The 20721-nt window shown below is 47.9% G+C and overlaps 1 protein-coding gene across 8 annotated transcripts in view; it reads right to left on the minus strand.

The window, feature by feature from the left end:
- NUP214 (nucleoporin 214) overlaps window positions 1–20721 on the minus strand; it is an 80970-nt gene that overhangs the window by 6426 nt on the left and 53823 nt on the right. For 5 of the 8 annotated variants that reach the window (XM_081848456.1, XM_081848455.1, XM_081848451.1 and 2 more), the window contains 7 exons: window positions 20488–20596; window positions 17007–17112; window positions 14611–14672; window positions 12024–13778; window positions 9614–9684; window positions 7820–7976; window positions 4163–4315 (listed from right to left, as the gene is read on the minus strand). In XM_081848456.1, the coding sequence (XP_081704582.1) occupies window positions 4163–4315; window positions 7820–7976; window positions 9614–9684; window positions 12024–13778; window positions 14611–14672; window positions 17007–17112; window positions 20488–20596 (2413 nt within the window). Of the gene's footprint in view, window positions 1–3506; window positions 3653–4162; window positions 4316–7819; window positions 7977–9613; window positions 9685–12023; window positions 13779–14610; window positions 14673–17006; window positions 17113–20487; window positions 20597–20721 lie in introns of those variants that run through there. The other 3 variants (XM_081848457.1, XM_081848452.1, XM_081848454.1) reach the window with 3 other exon arrangements.

The raw sequence follows: 20721 nt of genomic DNA on the forward strand, positions 1-20721 counted from the left end.
CATCTCTCCTACTGAGGCAGCCTAATGGGAATGACTGGTGACAGCTGAGGGAGGGGGTCTTTATCCCCCCCAAAAAAAGATTATTTTCTGAGTTGCTTTTCAGTGCCATGCTCTCACAAAGAAACGTACGTAAAAAAGGAAGGAGACACTAGGTGTATGGGAAATAAAAAGTATTCAAGGTCTGCTTGAAAGTCTGCTTGCAGCATCTCTCATACAGCCAGTAACATCTCTGCCCTTTCCTAGGAGTGCAAAAAAGCCCCTGGGCGCCAGGGCACGATTCACATTGGGAGTGACATCATCGCACACACCATCTTTTGAGCCTCTCCTGTAAAAACAAACTCACGGCTCACCCGGGAAGTGTGTGACACTGAGCCAAGAACTGAACCAATTTGTTTGCCTTCAGGTCACCGACATGACAGCAGGTACAAATCTGGCTAGTGGGAAGGAATGTGTGATGGAGCCTTTCTGGTGGTGGCCTCTTCGCCTATGTAACTTCCTTCTCTGGGAGAGACATTTGTTTCCACCCCAATTTTCTTTAGACACACCTTTTCCAATTCACATTTGGTTAGGAAGCTGGTGGGGCGTTAGAATACCCTCTGCTATTGTCAGCATGATGGCATCTGATGACACAGGCTGACTTGACAGTTGGTGGGGATGTGTACCGTTTTTGTGTGTTTATGCTGCTCTTTTTTTAGCTTTTGGAAATTTCCAACTCTGTGTGGTTTTGAAGACCAGAGCCGCAATGCTGTTATTTAATTGTGTTTTGTGTTACAATTTTTACTTATTTATCTGCAAGCCCCTTCGAAACGGCCTTGGTCCTGAAAAGCAGCATAAAATAATCATATTCTAAAGTAAAGGAGGAAAGCCACAGAAAGCAGCCCTGTTGGGTCAGACCAAAGGCCCATCATCACAGGGGTGGATAACATCAGGTCTGGGGGACAAATGTAGCCCCTCCAAGGGCTCCCCTGCCTAGTCCTTGGGACTCTCCACAGACAACACACACGACCCCACTTTGCACCTTCCTTGGCCAAAATGTGCCCTTGAACTCTGACAATGCTTTTTGCTTGCCTGGATGGAGAACAGCAAGTGGATGTGAGAAGAAACCAGCCTACAGGGACAATTGTCCCTGTAAAGGGACAATTGATAATCACTGCTCCGCCCACTATTGCCTCTGGAACTCTCCAGCACCGGCATGCAGCCCTTGGGCTTAGAAAGTGTCCATACCTCATGCCAATCCAGTCCAAAACTCCGTTTTCCCACACAGTGGGCTGCCAAATGCATCCTGGAGGCCCATAAGTAGGATGGGAAAACCAAAGCCCAATCCTCCATTGTCTGCCCCCTAGCATGCTAACAACTGTGGACAAACTTTGCCCTCCTTCATGAATTTTTCCACTGCCCATTAAAGACCACCAAGACAGCTCGTGGCAGAAAATTCCACACCTTAAACTCTGCATTGTCCAAAGAATTGATTTCTTTAGTCTGTCCTGAATCTACCGTCTAACAACTTGAGTTTGAGTATTACAGAAAAAGGAAGTGGGGAATCCTATATCCCCCTCCTCCACACCATGAATAATTTGATATGCCTCTATTGTACCTATGCATCAAGTGTAGGTATGATGGAACAGTGGTGAGAAACCAGTGGCCCTTCAGACATGGCTGGACAACAACTCCCATCATTCCTGACCACTGTGCCCTGCTGGCTGATGGAAGCTGGAGTCCAATGACATCTGGAGGGCCACAGGTTCCCCATCCTTGGGATAGAAGCTGGCGGGGGGATTCAATTAAAAGAAAGCAACACCCAACCCCTAAGCTGCCCCTCAGGAAAGGTGCCACTTATGATAATTCTGGCTGACCTTCTCTTTTTGACCTAAAAAACCCACATCTGCACACTGGCTCTGTTCACAGGTGATGCATGACAAGTCAGAACAAGTTGTTGCCTTATTGGGAACAAGAGGCATGCTTCTGCAGAGTTGCCTGATCACTCCTCACTTTGCTCTTACCTTGGCATGAGACAGGAGAAACAAGTCAGGAAGCCACAACTAAGTCTGGCTTCCTGTAACATCCAAAGCTGAGGCTGGGGTTCTCTTTTCCCAAACAAGGTAGGATTTGAAAGCAAACGAAGAACCATGGTTGAAGGCTGTGGCTTGTGATTCTGACTTGCCAGGGGAAAACAAACCACACAGGTTTGTCATAGGAAGCCAAGCTTAACTGTGCCCTCTCGGTATGCTTCTCCTGCTTGCACCAGAGGGAGGAGCCAAGTGAGAGCAACCAGGCTGGGCAGGGTTCACTTCCTGCTAAACCACGGTTTACTGGAACACACAAGCATCACCTGCATTTCAACTGAGGCTGCCCTGCAGATGTACATAGAGGAATCATGATACCGGCTACTCCTATTTTCTGTCCGTTTGCCAATAATCCCTGGCATGGAATTAACTCCCCTCCCCCAGTCTTCCATGCAGCTCACGGTTTTTACTGTTTTACATGTACACTTTTCAACACACACTTCCATCTTATTAACAGGCTGCCTGTCTGCTACAAGAAATGACTACCAATATAGCTTCCTTGCTGTTTTTGACTGGAGGTGCATTTTAATACCCTGGGTGAAATTCCAGTCCCAACCAATGTAACAGATACTACCCGGTTGTTAACACAACTGTCGGGGGGGGGGGGGGGAGAGAGAGCAGCTGAATTATTTAGCAGAGATTAGAGATCCAGTGACACTTTTGTCCATGAGCCATTGGGTTTTACCCGTGTCCTCCAAGTTTCTTGGGAACCAATGCATGTATTGCAAGTTAAGAACATAAGAAGAGCCTGGTTGCTGCACCAGGGCATAAGTCTAGCTGGCCCAATATCCTGTTCTCACTGTGGCCAACCAGATGCCCCAGTGAGAAGCTTCCCTCCTCTCCCCTCTTGCAATTCTCAGCAACAAGTATTCAGAGTCAAGCTGCCTCCAATAGCACTATATATCATGTTCTACCGTAAGGGGACCTGCGGCAGGCAAAGCAGGTGCTCAGCCACTGAGCTGTGGTCATTTCCTTTCTGCCATCCATCAGTACCAGTGGCACAGGGAACCAGCACCTGACCTACAGAGCTCCTGGTCTGAGCTGCAGAGCACCCTGATATGAATTTAAGAAGAGCCTGGCTGCTGGATTAGGCCAAAGGCCCATCTAAATCCACCATCCTATTCTCACAGTGGTCAACCAGATGACCCAAAAGGAAGCCTGAAAGCAGGACATAAGCACAACCGTTAAAAGTCAAAACATACAAGGGCCACTCATCCTTTTGGACCCTGTGGGAACACTGATAATAGTATTGAGGGCACCATCCTCTATGGTTGCTTCTCCCCACCCTCCTCTTGGGTCAGTTCACTACATATCTAGAGAAATACATGATCTACAATTTGATGACAACAGTGGTGGGGAAAGACCCATAAAAAGAAGAAGACCTGTTTTTCCATAATCAACACTTGTGTACATGGTTGCCTCCTCCCTCCCTCTGTGAATGTGTCTGACTCCACTTTCTCTCCTGCAGCACCCCGCTTTCTCTCCCCTCACTGCCTCTCAGTTGTTCTCTTTTCCTCTCAACACGCTCTGGAATCACACCCTTTGCACCTCCTGGCTGCACAGTTTTCTGTTCGGCTGCCAATCTGAGCCTTGAAAAGAAGAAAGAAGTGAAAAGTGGAAGGGAGAACAGGAGAGCATCAGAAGTGTCTGGCCGCTGTATCAGGCAAGTGGCTCATCTTGCCCTGTATCAGGTTCCCACAAGGCCCAACTGGAAGCCACAAGGGAAAACCCACAAGAAGACTCAAAGCCAATGTCCCCTACGTGGTGATGTGTAAGTTGGCCTAGAACGCAAGATCTGATGTAACTGTTGTTCAAAAGGCAGGAGGATCTTCCCCATGCTAGAAGAACAAGTTCTCCCCATTTCTCCCTATAGTGGGGAAAGCTTGGTTGTAGAGCATCCACTCTACATGCAGAAGGTCCCAGGTTCAATCCCTAGCATCTCTAGGTAGAGCTGGGAATGTCCCCTGCCTGAAACCCTGGGAGAAGGGCCATTTCTGCCAGTCAGCACCGACTCTACTGGGGCAGATGGACCAAAGGGTCTGACTTGGCGGAAGGCAGCTTCCTATGTTCACAAGAAGAAACAATAGACAAACTAATACCTGCTTTAGTCGGGCTGGAGAACCCAAAGCCTTGAGATGCCACGCTCCCTCCACCAGAGCTGAATGTGCCCATCGGCTTCTGCTCGCCAAAGGAGGCGGTGGTGCCAAATCCAAAGGTCTTGGCACCGCTGTTTCCAAAAAGGCTTGATGTATCTGGGGCGGGGAGAAACGAGAGTCTTTTCTTACATACCAGAAAAAGGCCCGCCTCCCCCCAAAAGTGCCCAAAGCCCAATGGGGGGGGGGGAGAGAGACACGAGGATCAGGGGTTTAAGATGGCACACGTCGCCGCTTGCCTATGGTGAGAAAGAATTGGCACCAGATGAACAGCATCTTTTCTGGAAATGTAAAGACTTTCCCCCCCCCTTTTTCATTGAACTTCAGGACCATTAAGACTTATTAACTGAACTGCTACTGCTGCTATACGACATGCACACATATACACTCCTCCCTGAGAAGATTGTATGGAATTCTCTTCCTGGTCAAATAGGCTAGACACACTGGGTTGTTTTTCCTCCCCTCTGCACTATTTGGCTTTCTGGGCTAGCTCAAGCCATCTGCTTTTCAGAAGAGGTTGACCATCTGAACCAGCAACAACCAGTCTGGAATCAATGAAGTGATGCCTGCGGAGGGGGGGGGGGGCTTTGTATCAAACTGCCCATCTTAAAATGTGAATACTGAGCATCATGACACCACAGAAAAGGGAAGGGTGGCCCCTCTATGAAGAGCAAGAGAAAAGATTTTAAATGACAACAGTCTATTGATAGCCACCAATGAAAAAATTACCACCTTATCATGGATGCCAGGAATCAGTCACATGTAATAAGCAGAAAAATAGGGTTCTGAGAGCAGCCCCACTGCTATCACTTGAAGGCCCAATTGGGCCTATCTCCCTGCTGGGTTGAGCAAAAGGGCTACAGATGAAGCCACACAATTCTGGATTCAGGACACTAGTGCTACTTGTTCCTGCATTTTCAGCAAAGGAGTAAGACAGATGCACTATAATGTGCACAGAGAGAGAGTATAAAGCCTGTCTTCTCAAAGTGCCTCTACATTCATGTCCAGTTACGGCTTACAGAAATGAAAGCCTCACTGATCTTCAGAATCAGAATCCTCTTGCAAACCCCAGGAAAGTTCAAAGTGTTGTGAGTGTGTGGAAACTTCTCTTTACCACTCAAGGATAAGGCACATGTGTATGTTCCTAGACCTCTTTGTCCTTAGATTTAGGGGACTAGGCTTAAGACTGCAGCTTCTTTCTGAACCCAGCCCCCTTTATTAATTGTGTGCTTGTGTGTGTGTGTGTGCGTGTTTGTGTGTGTGTGTGTGTGTGTGTGTGTGTGTGAGAGAGAGAGAGAGAGAGAGAGAGAGAGAGAGAGAGAGAATATACATATATTTCTGAATATACATATATTTCTGGATTATTCACTACACTAATTTGGATTAGAAAATAATAAATAATAATAATAATAATAATAATAATAATAATAATTTGTAAGAATATTAACAAATCATCAACTCATAAGAAAAATATCTTGGTGGTGTACAAAAAAATTACATTATACAATCAGGTGCACCGACTAGCCTCCCGCATTGAGGGGGCACGGTGGTGCGTGACATCATACACCCCTCTGCACGACCTGCCCCTGCCCACCTGGCGGCAGCAGGATATAAGATGGACAGAGGGCAATTGCCCCTCTCCACACGTCCCAGCCCCACCCAGCACATGAGTGCTCTCCCGGTGGCGTCAGGTGGCAGGGAAGGGCGACCTGCTCAACACTGGTGAGGCCCAGCCCCCTGCCCACAAATACTAAGGGGACTGAAGCCCTTTCCGCCCCCTATAGTTGGCTGATCATAATACAGAAAAGAACGACCGCTGCTGAATCAAATTAATGCTCTAAAAGTGCTTAGTGGCAGAAAAGCATTTTCAGCAGGTGACAAAATGTCAAAACTGTAGGTGCTCATCTCATTTCAATAAGAACAAGGTTTCAAAATACTGACACCACTACATTAAAAAGCCTTAGTATGCATTGGAGCTAAATCAGGGAGGGGATCCTTTTTCAGACCAAGGGCTACTTTCCTTTCTGGACAACCTACCTAAGGCCACATGGCAGGGCCAGTGGCAAATGTGGGTGGAGCAACTAACGGCAATTCTGCCTTTGTACAGTAGGCTAGTTTCTACACACCTTCACATACACACACTCCTTTCTGTCCTCCATCAGGCAAGCAAGAGGCATGATCAGAGTTCAAGGACACATTGCAGCCAGGCAAACACACTCAAGGAGGGTGTGAAGTAGGGTTGGGGTGGGGTGGGGACGTGGGAGAGTTAAGAGTGCTGAGGGTTGTTAAGTGACCCTTCTTCCCCTCCTGGAGTGGTTTTTACAATCAATCTTTCTTCCCAGGGAACTGTGGGAACTGTAGCTCTGTGAGGTGGGGCAGAAGTCTCCTAACAACTCTCAACACTCTGAACAAACTACAGTTCCCATCATTCTTTGGGGGAAGCCATGACTGTTCAAAGTGGGACCATAGTGCTTTAAGTGTATGGTGAGAATGGGGCCTTTGGCAAAACAGAAATGGAAACACAACTTAACACAAAACACCTCTAAAAGGCCTGACAGGACCTATCTCACTTCCAGCAGGAGAGGGGCCCAGAGAAGGGCCTCCGGTGCAGAAATTCAATACAAAAGCAGGTTTATGTGTGAAGAGACACCTAAGTGGTACATGGGTCCTAAGCTGCTTATAGGGACACTGAACTGAGCCCATGTGAAACAAGATTTGAAATAAAAAACCCAGGAGCTCTGTAACTAATGGTTGGCCGCCAAGCAGACTTGATATCCCCACCACTGTCACTTCCAAAATCCATTCCCATCCTCACCCTGGGCTTTGTTGCTACTGTGAAAGCCAAAAGATTCTGGTTGGCCTAGAAAAGGGGTCAGCAAAATTCTTCAGCAGGGGGCCAGTCCACTGTCCCTCAGACCTTGTGGGGGGCCGGACTATATTGGGGGTAGAATAATACAAGAGCACCACGAGCCCCAGTGGCTGCTTACCTGTGTCTTGCAAGCGGCAGGGGCTGGTGGCGGCGAAGGGACGATGAGCTGCGTGCGAAAGGGCTCCGAAGAGGGGCTGCTTAAAATGGCAGCCAGTCAAGCGCTGCTGCTGCTGGCACCAACAAAGCCCAGCCCCCTTCCTCCTCTAGTTAGGGCAGGGAGAAGCCAGGAGGAGGGAGGGAGGGAGGGAAAGAGGGAGGAGGCGCTGCCACCACCATGCGAGGGAAAGGGAGAGGAAAAGAACGCGCACATGCTGGCGATCTATGCGGTGATCCCTGGATCGTCCGCAGGCCGGATCCAGAAGGCAATTGGGCCTGATCCGGCCCGCGTACCTTAGTTTGCCGACCCATGGCCTAGAAATTAGGTCCCTGGTCCACACCAGTTGATCACTTGCTTCCTTGCTTCCACTGCCAGTGCAAACAGATTTAATTCATAAAGTGCTCCACTGAGGGGGAAGTTCTACACGGCATAGGTCATTCACATAAGGTGATGACACATGGGTGATGCAGGCCTTCCAGCATTGGGGGAGCGGGGGAGAACACCCTGTGTGAATCAGCCAGTTCTGAGGAACAAAGATGGAGTAGCTATGACACTGAACACGCTTGGCAATACTTACTCTGGGTGGCCGAGGAACCAAATCCCCCACCAGTGGCGCTGAAAGGGTTCTTATTTGCTGCCTCATGGCTTGGCTTTCCTCCTAGGCCACTGAAGAAACCACCACCTCTCCCGCCGCTGCTTCCAGACCCAAAGAGACCCCCGCCAGAAGAAGTCTGCTGTAAAGAGGAACAAAAAGTGGGGGAGAACTGTTTTCACTGGCTCGCAGGTACACAGGGGCCAGATTCCATGAGGACTAGAGGCATTCTACAAGCACCCCTGCAGACTTGGGCTAGGATCCAAAAAGTGTTAGTGGGCTTGCAAATTCTCTGACTTTATATTTTAGATACAGTGGTACCTCTAGTTGCGAACATGATCCGTTCCGGGGTGGCATTTGCACCCTGAAAAGTCCGCAGCGAGAGCGGTGCTTCTGCGCAAGCACGGAGCATGATAGAGCCCTTCTGCGCATGTGCAAAGCACACAGAACGCTTCTGCGCGTGTGGCAAAACCGGGAAGTTACAGGTATGCCATGTTCACAACCCAAAAATCCACAACATGAAGCGAACAACTAGAGGTATGACTGTACTTATAACTGATTTTACATACAAAAAATTTGGCGAAATGTACGGTACATAGCATGATTTTCAAAAGTTATTTGTTAAAGTGGACTACAATTAAAGGAAAAGAAAGTCACAATTACTATTTTTTAAATCACAACAGCAAAAGAAGAAGATAAAACACACACACACACACATGCACATGAAAACATCCCTGAAAAGTTTTGACAGCTTATTTAAAAGGGTCATTCTCTAGGACTGACTGTCCTGAAGCTGGAAACAGATTCCAGGGTTTAGGTACCACCACGAAAGAGTTACTGCTTAGTATTATCTGCTAACCTGACAGATGAATGGGATGGGACAGCCATGAGTTTAGAAAGCAAGTATTAAGTAGATAATGTGTTCAACTTCATCTGTACCTCTGGGGAATTGCGGTGGGCTATAGACATCTGAATACTCGCAAGCTGTGAAGGACAATGTATTTCCTTCCGTCTTCTAGGCTCTTCCTCCCCCTACTCTGCTAAGCACACAAGAGCCATCTTTTCTAGGGGAAAGAATCTGAATCCTGTGTTTAGCAAAGTGGGCAAGGTGGGGAGGGAGGCAAGATAGGAGCCAGCCAATCAGTTCCTGCAAGATGGGAGATTGGATTTTGGGGAACAGATTGAAGATGATAAGGAAAGCCTGCTGGATCAGGCCAGCGGCCCATCCTGTGCAGCAGCCTGTTCTCACAGTGGCCACCCAGTTGCCCCAGTGAGAAACCCACAAGCAGGACCTAAGCAAAAGGAGCAACTCTCTCCTTCCTGGGGTTCCCAAAAACTGGTGTTCAGCAACATCACTGCTTCAAACAGTGAAGGCAGAGCACAGACATTTTTTCATGGTCAGGTGAGCTAGGATATAAAAGCTCATGTGGTCTTCAAGGTATCCTCAACTCAAATTGCTCTGCACTGTATGAAGCACTTCCTTGTATGTCCCTGAATCGACCACAATGCAAATCTACGGCAGGATGAACCAAGGTAGTGCCCTCAAGAATGTTGTTGGATTCCAGCTTCCAGCAGCCCTGGCCAGGATGGCCAGTGGTCAGGGATGGTGGGAGGCAGGAGATGAGCAGCATCCAGAGGGCAACACATTGGCTATTCCTGATCTACAGTCTTGGAATATATAAACCCCTAAGGGGGATTCCCCTGCTCTTCCCACCAGAACCAAGCACAGGGGTTTTTTTGCCCATGAAGAAGCGTGACAATAAGTTCAGGAAAGATTACCTGGCCAAAGAGGTTCCCGCTGGTGTTGGTTGCTTGCCCGAACACAGGGCCTGGGCTGCTGGAGCCAAATGCTGGACATGGGAGAAAAAGAAAGAAAAGAGGGCAGGGAGAAAAAGTCAGCATTTAGACACAAGACAAATGAGGACTGCTGGACTAGAACCAAAGATATGAGTTTGAGGGGAGGGGTCAGTCTGGATGATGCCAGGAGTCCCTTCCAAATATTGGGATCCTGTGTCTGGGGTAGAATGCATGAAAGCAAGCTTGCCAAGCCAGTCCCTTTGTCCAGGCTAGGGGTTGCCAAAGTGGGAAGATGTTATCACTGGATGAAGTTCATCAATTCTGTTGAATTAACTAACCTAAATATATTTAATTGTCTTTTGAATAACTCTGCCATTGATTAACACAGTGTTTTGAATTGCACTGTGTTTTCATTGCCCTTGGTGAATCATGCAAATTTTGAATAATGCGTTTCATAGGGTAGGGAGCACTGGGGATGAGTTTATGGAACCAAGGGGGAAGTGGCCTGAAAGACTTTGGGAACCACTGGATTGTGCTAGCTGAGGCTGATGGGAGTTGTAGTCCAAAAAGCCAGGTTAACTGGGGGATACAATCCAAAGTGTCTAGAGGAGAACAAGTCAGTGAAGGAGACCATAGGATATAGACTTGCAAGTGCGGAATAAGGAGGCCTTGCTAGAAATGCCACTGCCATGTCAAGTTTGTAGGAGGTGCTTTGATGTGCGGCAGGCTATGGAACATCCCCCCTTACGAGTTGAGTGTGGCCCCCTCCTTGTATAATTTTTCACAAAAATGTACCTCTTTGCCCAGGTCTTTTGAGAAGAAGTGGGGAGGAGAGAGGAGGACTGTGCCATAGCTCAGTGGGGTTGAGCACCTGCTTTGCATGCAGAAGGATCCAGGTTCAATCCCCAGCCATATCTTTGGGAAGGACTGGGAAAGACTCCCTTGGTGTGAGATGCGGGAGAGCTGCTGCCAGCCCATGTGGACACCACTGATCACCTGATCAATATATGGTAGCTTCCTACATTTAGTGATGTCATCTGGACGCCCCCTATTGCGGTGCTCTTGCTGGCCTTGATTGCTATGCAAAATGGTTTTAATTGTGGGCTTAGTGATAAGCACAGCATGGCCTCAACATATTACATTAAGCCAGGATAGGCAACGTGGTGCCCCCTGTACATGAATAAGCTTCAACTCCCATCACCTCTCCTTTTCTCCAAAAAAAGCAAAAATACTGAGCAATGCTGAGGTTCTAAAATCTTGAAGGAATTAAAAAGGCCTGGATTTCCATTAAATACATCTCAAAATGGCAGCAACTGCTAAATGAGTCCTAGCCGAGGACTCAGATTTCCTTTGTGCAAGAAGGATCTGGAGCTGTGTTAATCACCTGTTCCCATGAAAAGATAATGAAGTGTTTGTATTAAAAAGAATTCCCCTGCTCACTTCAAAATGCATACCCTGCCATCAAAACTAAGGCACTTTCCTGTAATTAAGGCCCCTTTCCTGTAGGCAGGGCTCACTTATGCCTTTTAAAATATTTTGTCCTGGTAATTAGCAGGGCGGGGGGGGGGGATGTTCTTTCTTAAATGTGCATCTTGTATATTGAAACCTAATTAGTTTTCCACCTTTGGGCACTGTGATCCATGGGGAGAGCTCCCTTCGCCCCATCCCCCTGCTGTGCTTCTGGGGAGTGGAATGTCTTGATGGATCATGCCCTGGGCTTCCCCCATCACCTTTCCTGTACATTACAGGGGCCTCCAGGCAGGAACTGCATTTCCAATTCTTTCAGTGAGAAAACTAAAAATGTCCCAGATCATTGATATTTCTTCTGAAAACTTGAGGTTTTTAAAGTCACCTTTAAAATTTGGTGGGATACCACTTAAGGTGCCACAGGACACCTCATGGAAACACAGGAAGAACACCAGAAGCTGTCTTATTTGAAGTCAGATCACTGGTCTTTCAAGCTCAGTATTGTCTACACTGACTGGCAGCGGCTCTCCAGGGTTTCAGGCAGAAAGTCTTTCTCAGCCAGCCCTGGAGATGCTGCTGGGGAATGAACCTGGGACCTTCTGCATGCAAAGCAGATGTTTCACCAATAAGTCATGGACCTTTCCCTTAAAAAATAAAGCAAGATTCTAGTCCTCATGGATCTGAATGAAGGGCTGAATTGAACAGAACCATAGGATACTGTCTTATAACTGAGCCAGGGCACTGGGTTCAACCAGCTCAGTATTGTCCACACTGAGTCTCATCGTCTCTCCTGACCCAACATGGAGATTGTAGGTACTGAAGCTGAGACCTTCTGCATGCAAGGCAGTCCCTCTGCCACTGAGCTATGGCTCTTTCCTCTCCCGCTTAACCCATTACCCCTTGGTCCCTGCACATGCCTTCTTACCTGAAGCTTGACAGAAACTGAATCCAGCCGAGGATGTTGGGGTGGTGGCAGCGGCTGCACCCCCAAAGATGGATGCCCCCTGCCCGAAGCTGGAGCTCTGCCCAAAAGCAGGGGTGCTGCTTTGGCCAAAGAGGCTGGTGCCTGCAGTGGCCGCAGGCTGTCCAAAAGTGAAGGAGCTGGTGGTGCTTGTGCTGGATGGTGCCCCGAAGACGCTCCCACTGCTGGATGCAGGGGTGGTGGAAGAAGCCATCTGCCCAAATGCAGGAGCAGCCCCGAAGGCTGCCTGGTTGAAGGTGAACCCACTGGATGTGCTGGCTGGCTGGCCGAAGGTGGGGGCTTGGCCAAAGGCTGGCTGAGCAAAGCCTGTGGAGGTGGTGGCACCACCAAAAGCTGATGTACTGAACCCGGGAGTTGCTGCCTGTGTGGTGATGGTGGAGGTGGATGGTGGCGGGGTGGCAGGGGGTTGGTTAAATGGAGAAGGCGGCGCTGCAGAGAGCTGGCCGAAGATGGGGGGCATGGAAGGGGTCACCAATGCCTCAACTGCAGGTTGGCTGAAGGCTGAGCCAGAAGAGCAGGTGGCAGGGGGCTGTGCAAACACAGAAGGGGCTGAGACATTGACTGTGAACGCAGAGGTGCCAGTGGCCGGGGCCTGGATGGACGCACTTGGGCTACAGGAAGCTGGAAGCGCTCTGGTCACTTCGGCAGGCTGAGAGGCCATGCTTGCTGAAGGCAAGGTTGCTGGAGTGTGCTGGTCCAGAGATGTTGCTACAGAAACCACCTCAGCCTTTGAATCAGTAGGAGAAGTGGCGGGAACGGCTTCTTTGGCAGGTGCTACTGTTCCCGCTGCTGCCACAGCAAGACTGATTGCATCCACCTCTTCCGACGAAGGTGTGGCCAGAGCGGGAGGATCTCGAGGAGGTTCTGGAGTATGGACCTGGGGCTGGGGCAGCAGCTGCATTGCTCCAAGCTTGCTGGCATCACTCTGAGGCAGCTTTTCAGGGCCTGGGGAGGTTCTGGCATCTTCCTCTCCTTTACCTGTTGGTGTGGTGCCCACAGCAGTTGGAGCTGAACTCAACAGACTTCCGAATGACAGAGTAGCGTTTGCCGCCGGTGCAGAAGAGGGTGTTGCTGCTGCGGCATTTGCTGGCTGAATCCCAAGTGCAAAAGTTGATTTGGCACCTCCTGCAGGCGCTCCAAAGAGAGCAGGAGACCCTGTGTTGACCAATTGGACATTGCTGAAGATGGTGCTGCCAGACGTTGATGTTAAGCTGGTTGTCATCACAGAGGCAGCCACCTCTGTTGATTTGCTGACCTGCAAGGAGCTTCCAAGAGTAAACCCAGAAGGTATTGTGCTTGCTTTTGCTTGCTGTCCTCCTGTGGCATTAACAGGTGGAGGCTGTTTGGTAGTGGCAGCCTTGGAATTCTCATCAGCTTGACCGACTCTTAACCCAGAGAAACTCCCAAGGGTCTCCCCAGCAGCGGTGCCCTGGAAGAGGTGATCTCCTTGTTTTAATGGAAGCCCTTCCAGTTTCCCAGAGGTTGAGAAAGGGACGGAGGCCACAGGGGCTGAGGTCACCTGGCTGTTTGCCGGGCTTGGATCTCCTGAGCCACTGCTTGTCATGGGGACTCCTGGAAGACTGGACGGTTTTGCGGACCCAAAAGTGAAAGAGCTCTCCAGAGGGGTTCCAAATTTCACGTTCCCGCCAAGGGGAAAGGCATCAGGCTGGCTCAGCTGTTTTGGAGGAGAAGGTATTGCTGCCAAGGCACAAGAGAAAGACACAAAGCAAATAAATTTCAAAGGTAAGGTTCACTGATCACTAGGTTCAATCCCAATCAGCATCACCAGGCAGGGCTGGGAGAAACTCTGCCTCAATCACTGGAGAGTCACTGCCACTCAGTGCAGACAATACCATGCTAGGTGGACCCTAACAGCTCAACTCACAAAGGCAGCTTCCTATGTCCCTCTGCTTAGTTTGTTGAGTTGTGTATTGTTTGGTTTAACCTCAAAAACCTTTTCCCCCTCCTCTTCCAGACCATCAGTTCCACAGTCTGTTACATAAACCACTCACCAACTTCTGGCAAACTGCAGCTATAGATCAAGTCAACCAGGTATTCCCAATCTCTTGAAACATTTGCTTCTGTTTACTCCTTTCCTGAAGACAGGAGTGCCTGGCGTCCTCTGGTCCATGGGGTCATGAAGAGTCGGACATGACTAAACAACTAAACAACACTCCTTTCCTACTGCATATATCCAGGGAGGTTTATGTTTAGTGGCAGAGCTTAGAGGTAGAGCATATTCTTTGCATGCAGAAGAGCCTAGGTTCAACCTCCAGCATACCCAGTTAAGAAAAAGGCCATCAGATGCTGTTGAGCTTTATCATCCCTGACTGCTATGGACATGCTTGCTGGGCCTGATGGGACCTGTGGTTCAGCAACATCTGGAGGGCTAAAGGTTCCTTATCCCTGGATTAGAGAAGGAAGGAGTTGTGGCTGTACCAGCAGGACTAGAGAAGTTTCCCCCCACCCCCCCAGCCTGAGGGCCACATTCTCTTCAAAATGCACACCCCATTTTAAAACAAAAACTCACCTTCTACTGGAGGGACAGATGTTGCAAGAGAGGTGAGGATTGCATCAAGGTTAGCTTCAGGTCTAGAAGACAAAACAAAAACATTAATGTACAATATTTGGCCTTTTCAAGAAGGGAAGCAGAAGGTTTGCAGGGGGCGGGGAGGGAAGACGGTACACGTGTATACACTACATATTTGTTCCAGTTAAACATCATGGCTCTCACTAATGGGAAGTATAGTTTGGTAGGATGCCAATAGTTCACTACCTACCTGCACTATGCATTGTCTATTTAACACTGTGTTGCTTTTTGGTTTTTTGTGGCTCTATATGCCACCCAAGTATGCGTCAGTGAGTGGCCAAACAGATCTAGTCATCATAATAATTTCTTAAAAAGAGAGTCCTGTTTAACAACTGTGCCACCTTTCTCTCCATTTATTTTCAGGTTTTCATAACACAGGCTTTTCCCTAAAAGCAATGAGATGATGAGCTATTCTACCTGAACTGCATGACAAGATGAAAGTGTTCGCTGAACGACCCCTCCATATATAAATAAAACATGTGCATGGTTACTTAATTTGCAGAACACATGCACAGTGCAGAATTTTAGCTTCTCCTAATTCACACATGGGAGCCTGGGTTCCTAATCCCCCGTGACCCCTTCCCATCTGAATCAGGCGTGGGAGAGGATTTTGCTGAACTATAATTCCAATCATCCCTGGCTATTGGCCATGCTGGCTGCAAAGGCTGGTGGGAATTGTAGTTCAGCAACCGCAACCCTGATCTAAATGGTTGTTCCCCAGATCTGATTATAATGTGATGGAATGAGAACTGCCTACCCCATGGCGACCTTCTCCATGTGACTGCTTATGCAACTGAAGCCTCCAGATGGCAAAAGGACGATTTAGTCACCTCCATGAGTATAGATTACAGGCTTTCCCTCCCAAGCCATAAAAGCTACGTTATGGCTAACTGGGCCACTGCATCTTTTCCAGCTTCCATGCTCTCAAATTCAGCCCCTCCATGGCTGCATTTCAGTGTCTGTGCCTGGATCTGCATGAATGCTTTTGATTTTATATTTTATTTTATATATCCAGTGCTGCAGGTTGCAGGGGAGACTAGCCTGGGCAAATGAGGCACTGCCCTACTGACTTCAATCAGCCCCCACCTGTGTTCTGTTATTGTTGTTTATTGTTTGTAAGCCACTTTGGGATTTATTTGAATGGAAAGCGGCATAGAAATACAATAAATCAAATCAAATCAGTGTTGCCCCTTGCAGAACTCAGCTGGGAGGACTTAGCTGGCTCTGCCTGTCATTGGCTCTGGTGCCGCCTGCTGTTGGGCTCCTGACCTCCCAAACCCACCAGTCTCAACGCACACCAGTGGCTACTGGCAGGTTGACCAAAACACTGTGAGACATACAATTTCTGTCCTAGCAAAAGGACTATCGTTAGGGCTAGTGCCATTATGGAGAAATCGGCTTACAAATATTGCCAAGAATTCTGGTGGTGGCTGGTAATGAGATAGAATGTTGTGTGTTTGTGGGGTTTTTGTGTTCTTCTGAACCCTTGTCAACAAGAGCCAAGGGCAGCCAAACCAGGATAGAAGACAGGTTGTTGTACCCTCCCCTACAACAGTTCACTTGAGCTTCATCTCCACCTCCCACGCAGTGCACATAGGCTGCAAACCTGGCCATGCCTATTCTGAAGCATTGGATTTCATTGTGCTTATTCCCAAGTGGGGTGAGGGCTCCGGTCTTGCACCCCATATTTGCTCCGTGGAGCTCAAGGTGACAGCAATGACTCTCCTGTTTTAATTTCACAACAATCCTGCAAGGTAGTACTGAAGGTTATTCCCCGGGTCTTCAATCTAACAGTCCAGGCATGTCCAACAGGTAGATTGTGATCTACCGGTAGATCACTGGATGTTTGTGGTAGATCACTGGTAGATCATTGGCTCCCCACAAAGAAGCTGAACAACCGTGGCTCCCCTTAAAAAAGCTCAACATTTAACCTCCTCCCTGAAAAAACTCAACAACTTTGATCTGAACCCCCCAAAAAGGGGGTAGATCACTGCCAGTTTTTAACTCTGTGAGTAGATTGCAGTCTCTTGGGAGTTGGCCACCCCTGTAATAGTCAAATGCCAGGTGCTCTCCACTACAACTCCTACCAGCATGGGGCTGATGGGAGCTCTAATCCCAAACAGCTAGAGGACACCACGTTGCCCACGGCTGCTCTAACCAAGACTCGAACTAAGAGGCCAGGGTGGCCTTCATTGCTCAGCCTAACACACCTCTCAGGAATATAACCACCGCATTACACCGACCCTCTGAAAAGTGATCACGTGCCTTGCTGTTCGTAACATTAGTGCTACCAAGGGACATCAAAGAAACGGAAACAGAAAGACGTCCATACATACACAGAGGTGGTAAATGTGAACGCTTTGTTGAACTGGGCAACTGTTGATGGAGTGGGCGCAGCAGCAGCAGAAGTCACGGATGCTGATATCTTCTGAGAGCCTTGCCCTGGGATTGTAAACACAGCACAGAGTTATACACACACCATAGATGGAGGGGAGGGAGAGGGGGAGAGACATTGCACTGTCAGCTTTCCCAGGACAAGTCTTTTTGAGTTACTATGTTTTATACCCCACCTTTCATCCAATTATTTTAAGATGAAGCAGGAACATTCTGCGTGCAAAGCACATGCTCTGCCACTGAGTTATGGGCTCTTCCTGGGACTTGCTGTGTTACCTCCCAAGCTGGAATGGGCCATAAGAAGCCCTCTCCCTTTCCTCAAGACAAGTAATGATAGAGGAGCTAGTAACACTCTAGCCTAAGACAACAAATTCTGGGCAGAGAGCTCTGAAAACTGGCACTGAGTGGGTGGGGGCAGAGGGAGAGATTATATGACTGAGCTCCAATAAGCAGATCAAGCAGCTTTCCATAAATGTATCAGCTTAGCAAGCCTTTGCACCGCTCTGACTCCATCCCCACTGGAAATGTGAACATGTATTCATGTGTGAGAGACAATACTTTAGAGAAGTTATAAAGGGGGTGAATGCATGAATGGTGTGATGTGTGTGTAAGTGTTGTGAGAAGAGGGGGGGAAGGAGAAGGAATGAATCAACGAATGAATCAATAAACAGTATATGGGAAACAGAATGAACGAATGTTGGCGTGGTGAGAGAAAGGATGGTGTGGCTCTGCCCCAAATTTGGCTATGGTCCTGGCCCAATACCTTCTCTCCTGCTCCCCCCCCCCCCGCATGGAGCCCTTGATGGATTACCCCACAAACAAATGTATCCCTTGCAGGGAGGAAGGTTCATAGATAAGGCTATCAGTGACACCAGTCACAAAACCTATGCTCTACCCTCTATTGTCAGAGTCAGCATGCTTGTGAATACCAGGTTGGCCACTGTAGGGAAAGGATGCTGGACTAGATGCCCCACCCCCACCCTTTGGCCTGATCCAGCAACCTGGCTCATATGTTCCCAACTCCTAAGTTCACATAAACCATAACCAGCCTTCAGAACTGAAAAACATGGTCTGACCATGGTTTCCAATTCCGGGTTGCTAACAGTGTTTGGCCTGAATCCCCACACACCCCACCCCAGAATCGCACCAACCCCCTTTTTCAGGGCTGTTTGCAGGTTCCTTCCTTGCACGACAAAAAAGTATTGCCAATGCCAGTAATAAAAATGATTTCCGTTTGAGTGGTTACCTAACCAAAGCAAGAATCAGTCTGGATTGTGTATGCACTGGAAGGAGGGGTGATGAACAGGGAGGCTGACAGCCACTACCTCCCAAGAGGTAATAGCACTGTGTATTTTTATTTATTTAACTGCATACAAAAGCTATCAAGAGACCTTGGGCAAACATCTCTCGAAATTGTCACCATAACAACAAATGTTCAAAATGCGGCAAGAGTGGGTTCTGCAAACTCTTGTATTGGCTAAGAGACTTACACTGCAAGGCTGGAAAGATGAATAGTTTATCACTCAGCGGCTCAAGGATCTCACTGCCATGAACATATGCTTACACTTACTCAATTTCGTTTAGATACCTGTTTTGGGACTGCTTATATTGATGTGTTTATACAGCAATATTTTTCTGTTAAAATTCCAAAGAAAGGGGCATGCTGAGAGCAGACCCACTGAAATTAAGGGGCATGATTAACTTGGGTCCAGTAGTTTTAGTGGGCCTACTCTTGAGTAGGACTAGTGCTGTAAACAACGAAAATATATTTTTTAAAAAACAATAACCATTATTATTTTAAAAGGCAAGGAAAGTGCTGTAGGATTCAATACCCAACATTTCCAGCTTGCTCATGATTTAAATCTGTACTATTTGTTAAAATAAAAATAAAAATGTCATTTCTGATGGGGGATGAGGTCTGTTGCTTTCACGTTCCACTTGTGAGCCTCACAGAAGCACCTGACTGAGCTCCACTGGAGAAAGAAGGCTGGATGAAATTGGATCCAGAAAGACTTAAAAATAAATAAATCTTCACCCCATGGTTGCCAGCATTTCAGGTTTTAAGTGTCATTACCTATTTATGTAGCCAAAAAGTCACAATCCCTGCACAGCAGATTTGAATGCCCAGAACTGTACACATGATTCCTGTTGGTGGTTGCACCACTGATTTGTATAATGACATTACAACACTGTCAGTTTCATCCCTAATCCTGTTCCTAAAGATCCTGGAACCAGCCCTTTCAATGGCTACTACACCCTGGTGGCTGATGTCTTCATTGAGCTTATGCCACTACAGCCCTAAGTTCTTGCTCCTAGTCAGTAATTGCCACTTCAGATCTTGTTAGCTGGCAGTACCCAATGTTAGTCCTACTCAGAGTGGACCCATTGAAAATGATGGGACATGACTGACTTGGGTACATTGATTTCAGAATGTCTACCCTGAGTAGAACTTAGCTGGATACTGTATCTACCTGGCTCAATTTCACTATTTGTTGCAATTGGGATACTTTTACTCCATGGTACATCATAATTGCCTTGAGCAGGCCAAGTCCCTCTTCTTTCCCCCTCTGTCTGCAATTTTCTGGCCCCGCAACAATACTCAGGGTAGACATTCTGAAATCAAGCTTCTACATTTCTGCTTAACTAAGTAGTCCTGCAAGTGTGTTGAAATTACGATTAGTTTTGGGGAAATGCCATTTCTGAACAGATAAGCACTCTGTTGGGACGGGACCTGCAATGAACCACTCGTGGGTGGAACACTTCCATTCCTTCTGCCGGCCAGCCAGCTCATACCCTTCCCCAGGTTACTCCATTCCATTCTAACCCCCCCCCCCCAATTTTTCCTGTTTTTCTCCTAAGGCACTCAGCATTGGCCACTGTGCATGCTCAGTCCATATTGGGCTATTTTTGGTTGGTTTTCTTGTACTTCTGTAAGCTATAGAGGGCCACCCCCTCAGGTTCTTGTTTGTTGGTGGCTCTACTTTGGATACAGTCCCATCATCTCTCAACAATCAAGTTTACTATTAGAAGCAGAGATGGTGGATCCTCTGGTGCTTTCTGCTTCTCGCTCTGGGTTGTAACCAAGCTTTACCTGTCAGAGTAGACTCACTGAAATTAATGGATCTGAATTAGTCACATCCATTAACTACAACAGGTCTACTATGAGTAGGACTAGCACTGGTTTCCTACTCTTTGGATCCCCCTGCCTTTAAATATTAAGGCAGGTGCCATCTCCAGTGTCTTTTGGAACCTACTGAAGATCGTCTTCTTCCCACAAGCCTTCTGCGTACAGATCTTTCCCAGTTTGCATCTGCTTAAGAACTGTGTTTAGACAGTTTATCTTGTGTTTTTGATGCTCTGGGTGCCTTTAGGAGAAGGGTAAGGATATCAATTTGAACAACAACAGCAGCAGCATAAACTGACCTGTGCTCTTTTTGCCAGCTGATGGCTGGCCAGTAGATGGCATGGTGACACTTGCCATGGAAGAAGAGTTGGGTGGAGACTGCATCTTAAGTGAGCTTGGTGAAGGTCCCTAAAACAAAAACAAAACAAAACAAAACAAAACACAATAGTAGTTAGGCCAAGAAGCATGCAAGGAAGGATAAGGGCTTGAGAGATGGTGCACTCTAGGACAAGAAATAACTACAGGCAGCGACC

The sequence above is a fragment of the Podarcis erhardii genome (assembly GCF_964252035.2).
Source record: "Podarcis erhardii genome assembly, chromosome: Z".
NCBI lineage: Eukaryota > Metazoa > Chordata > Lepidosauria > Squamata > Lacertidae > Podarcis > Podarcis erhardii.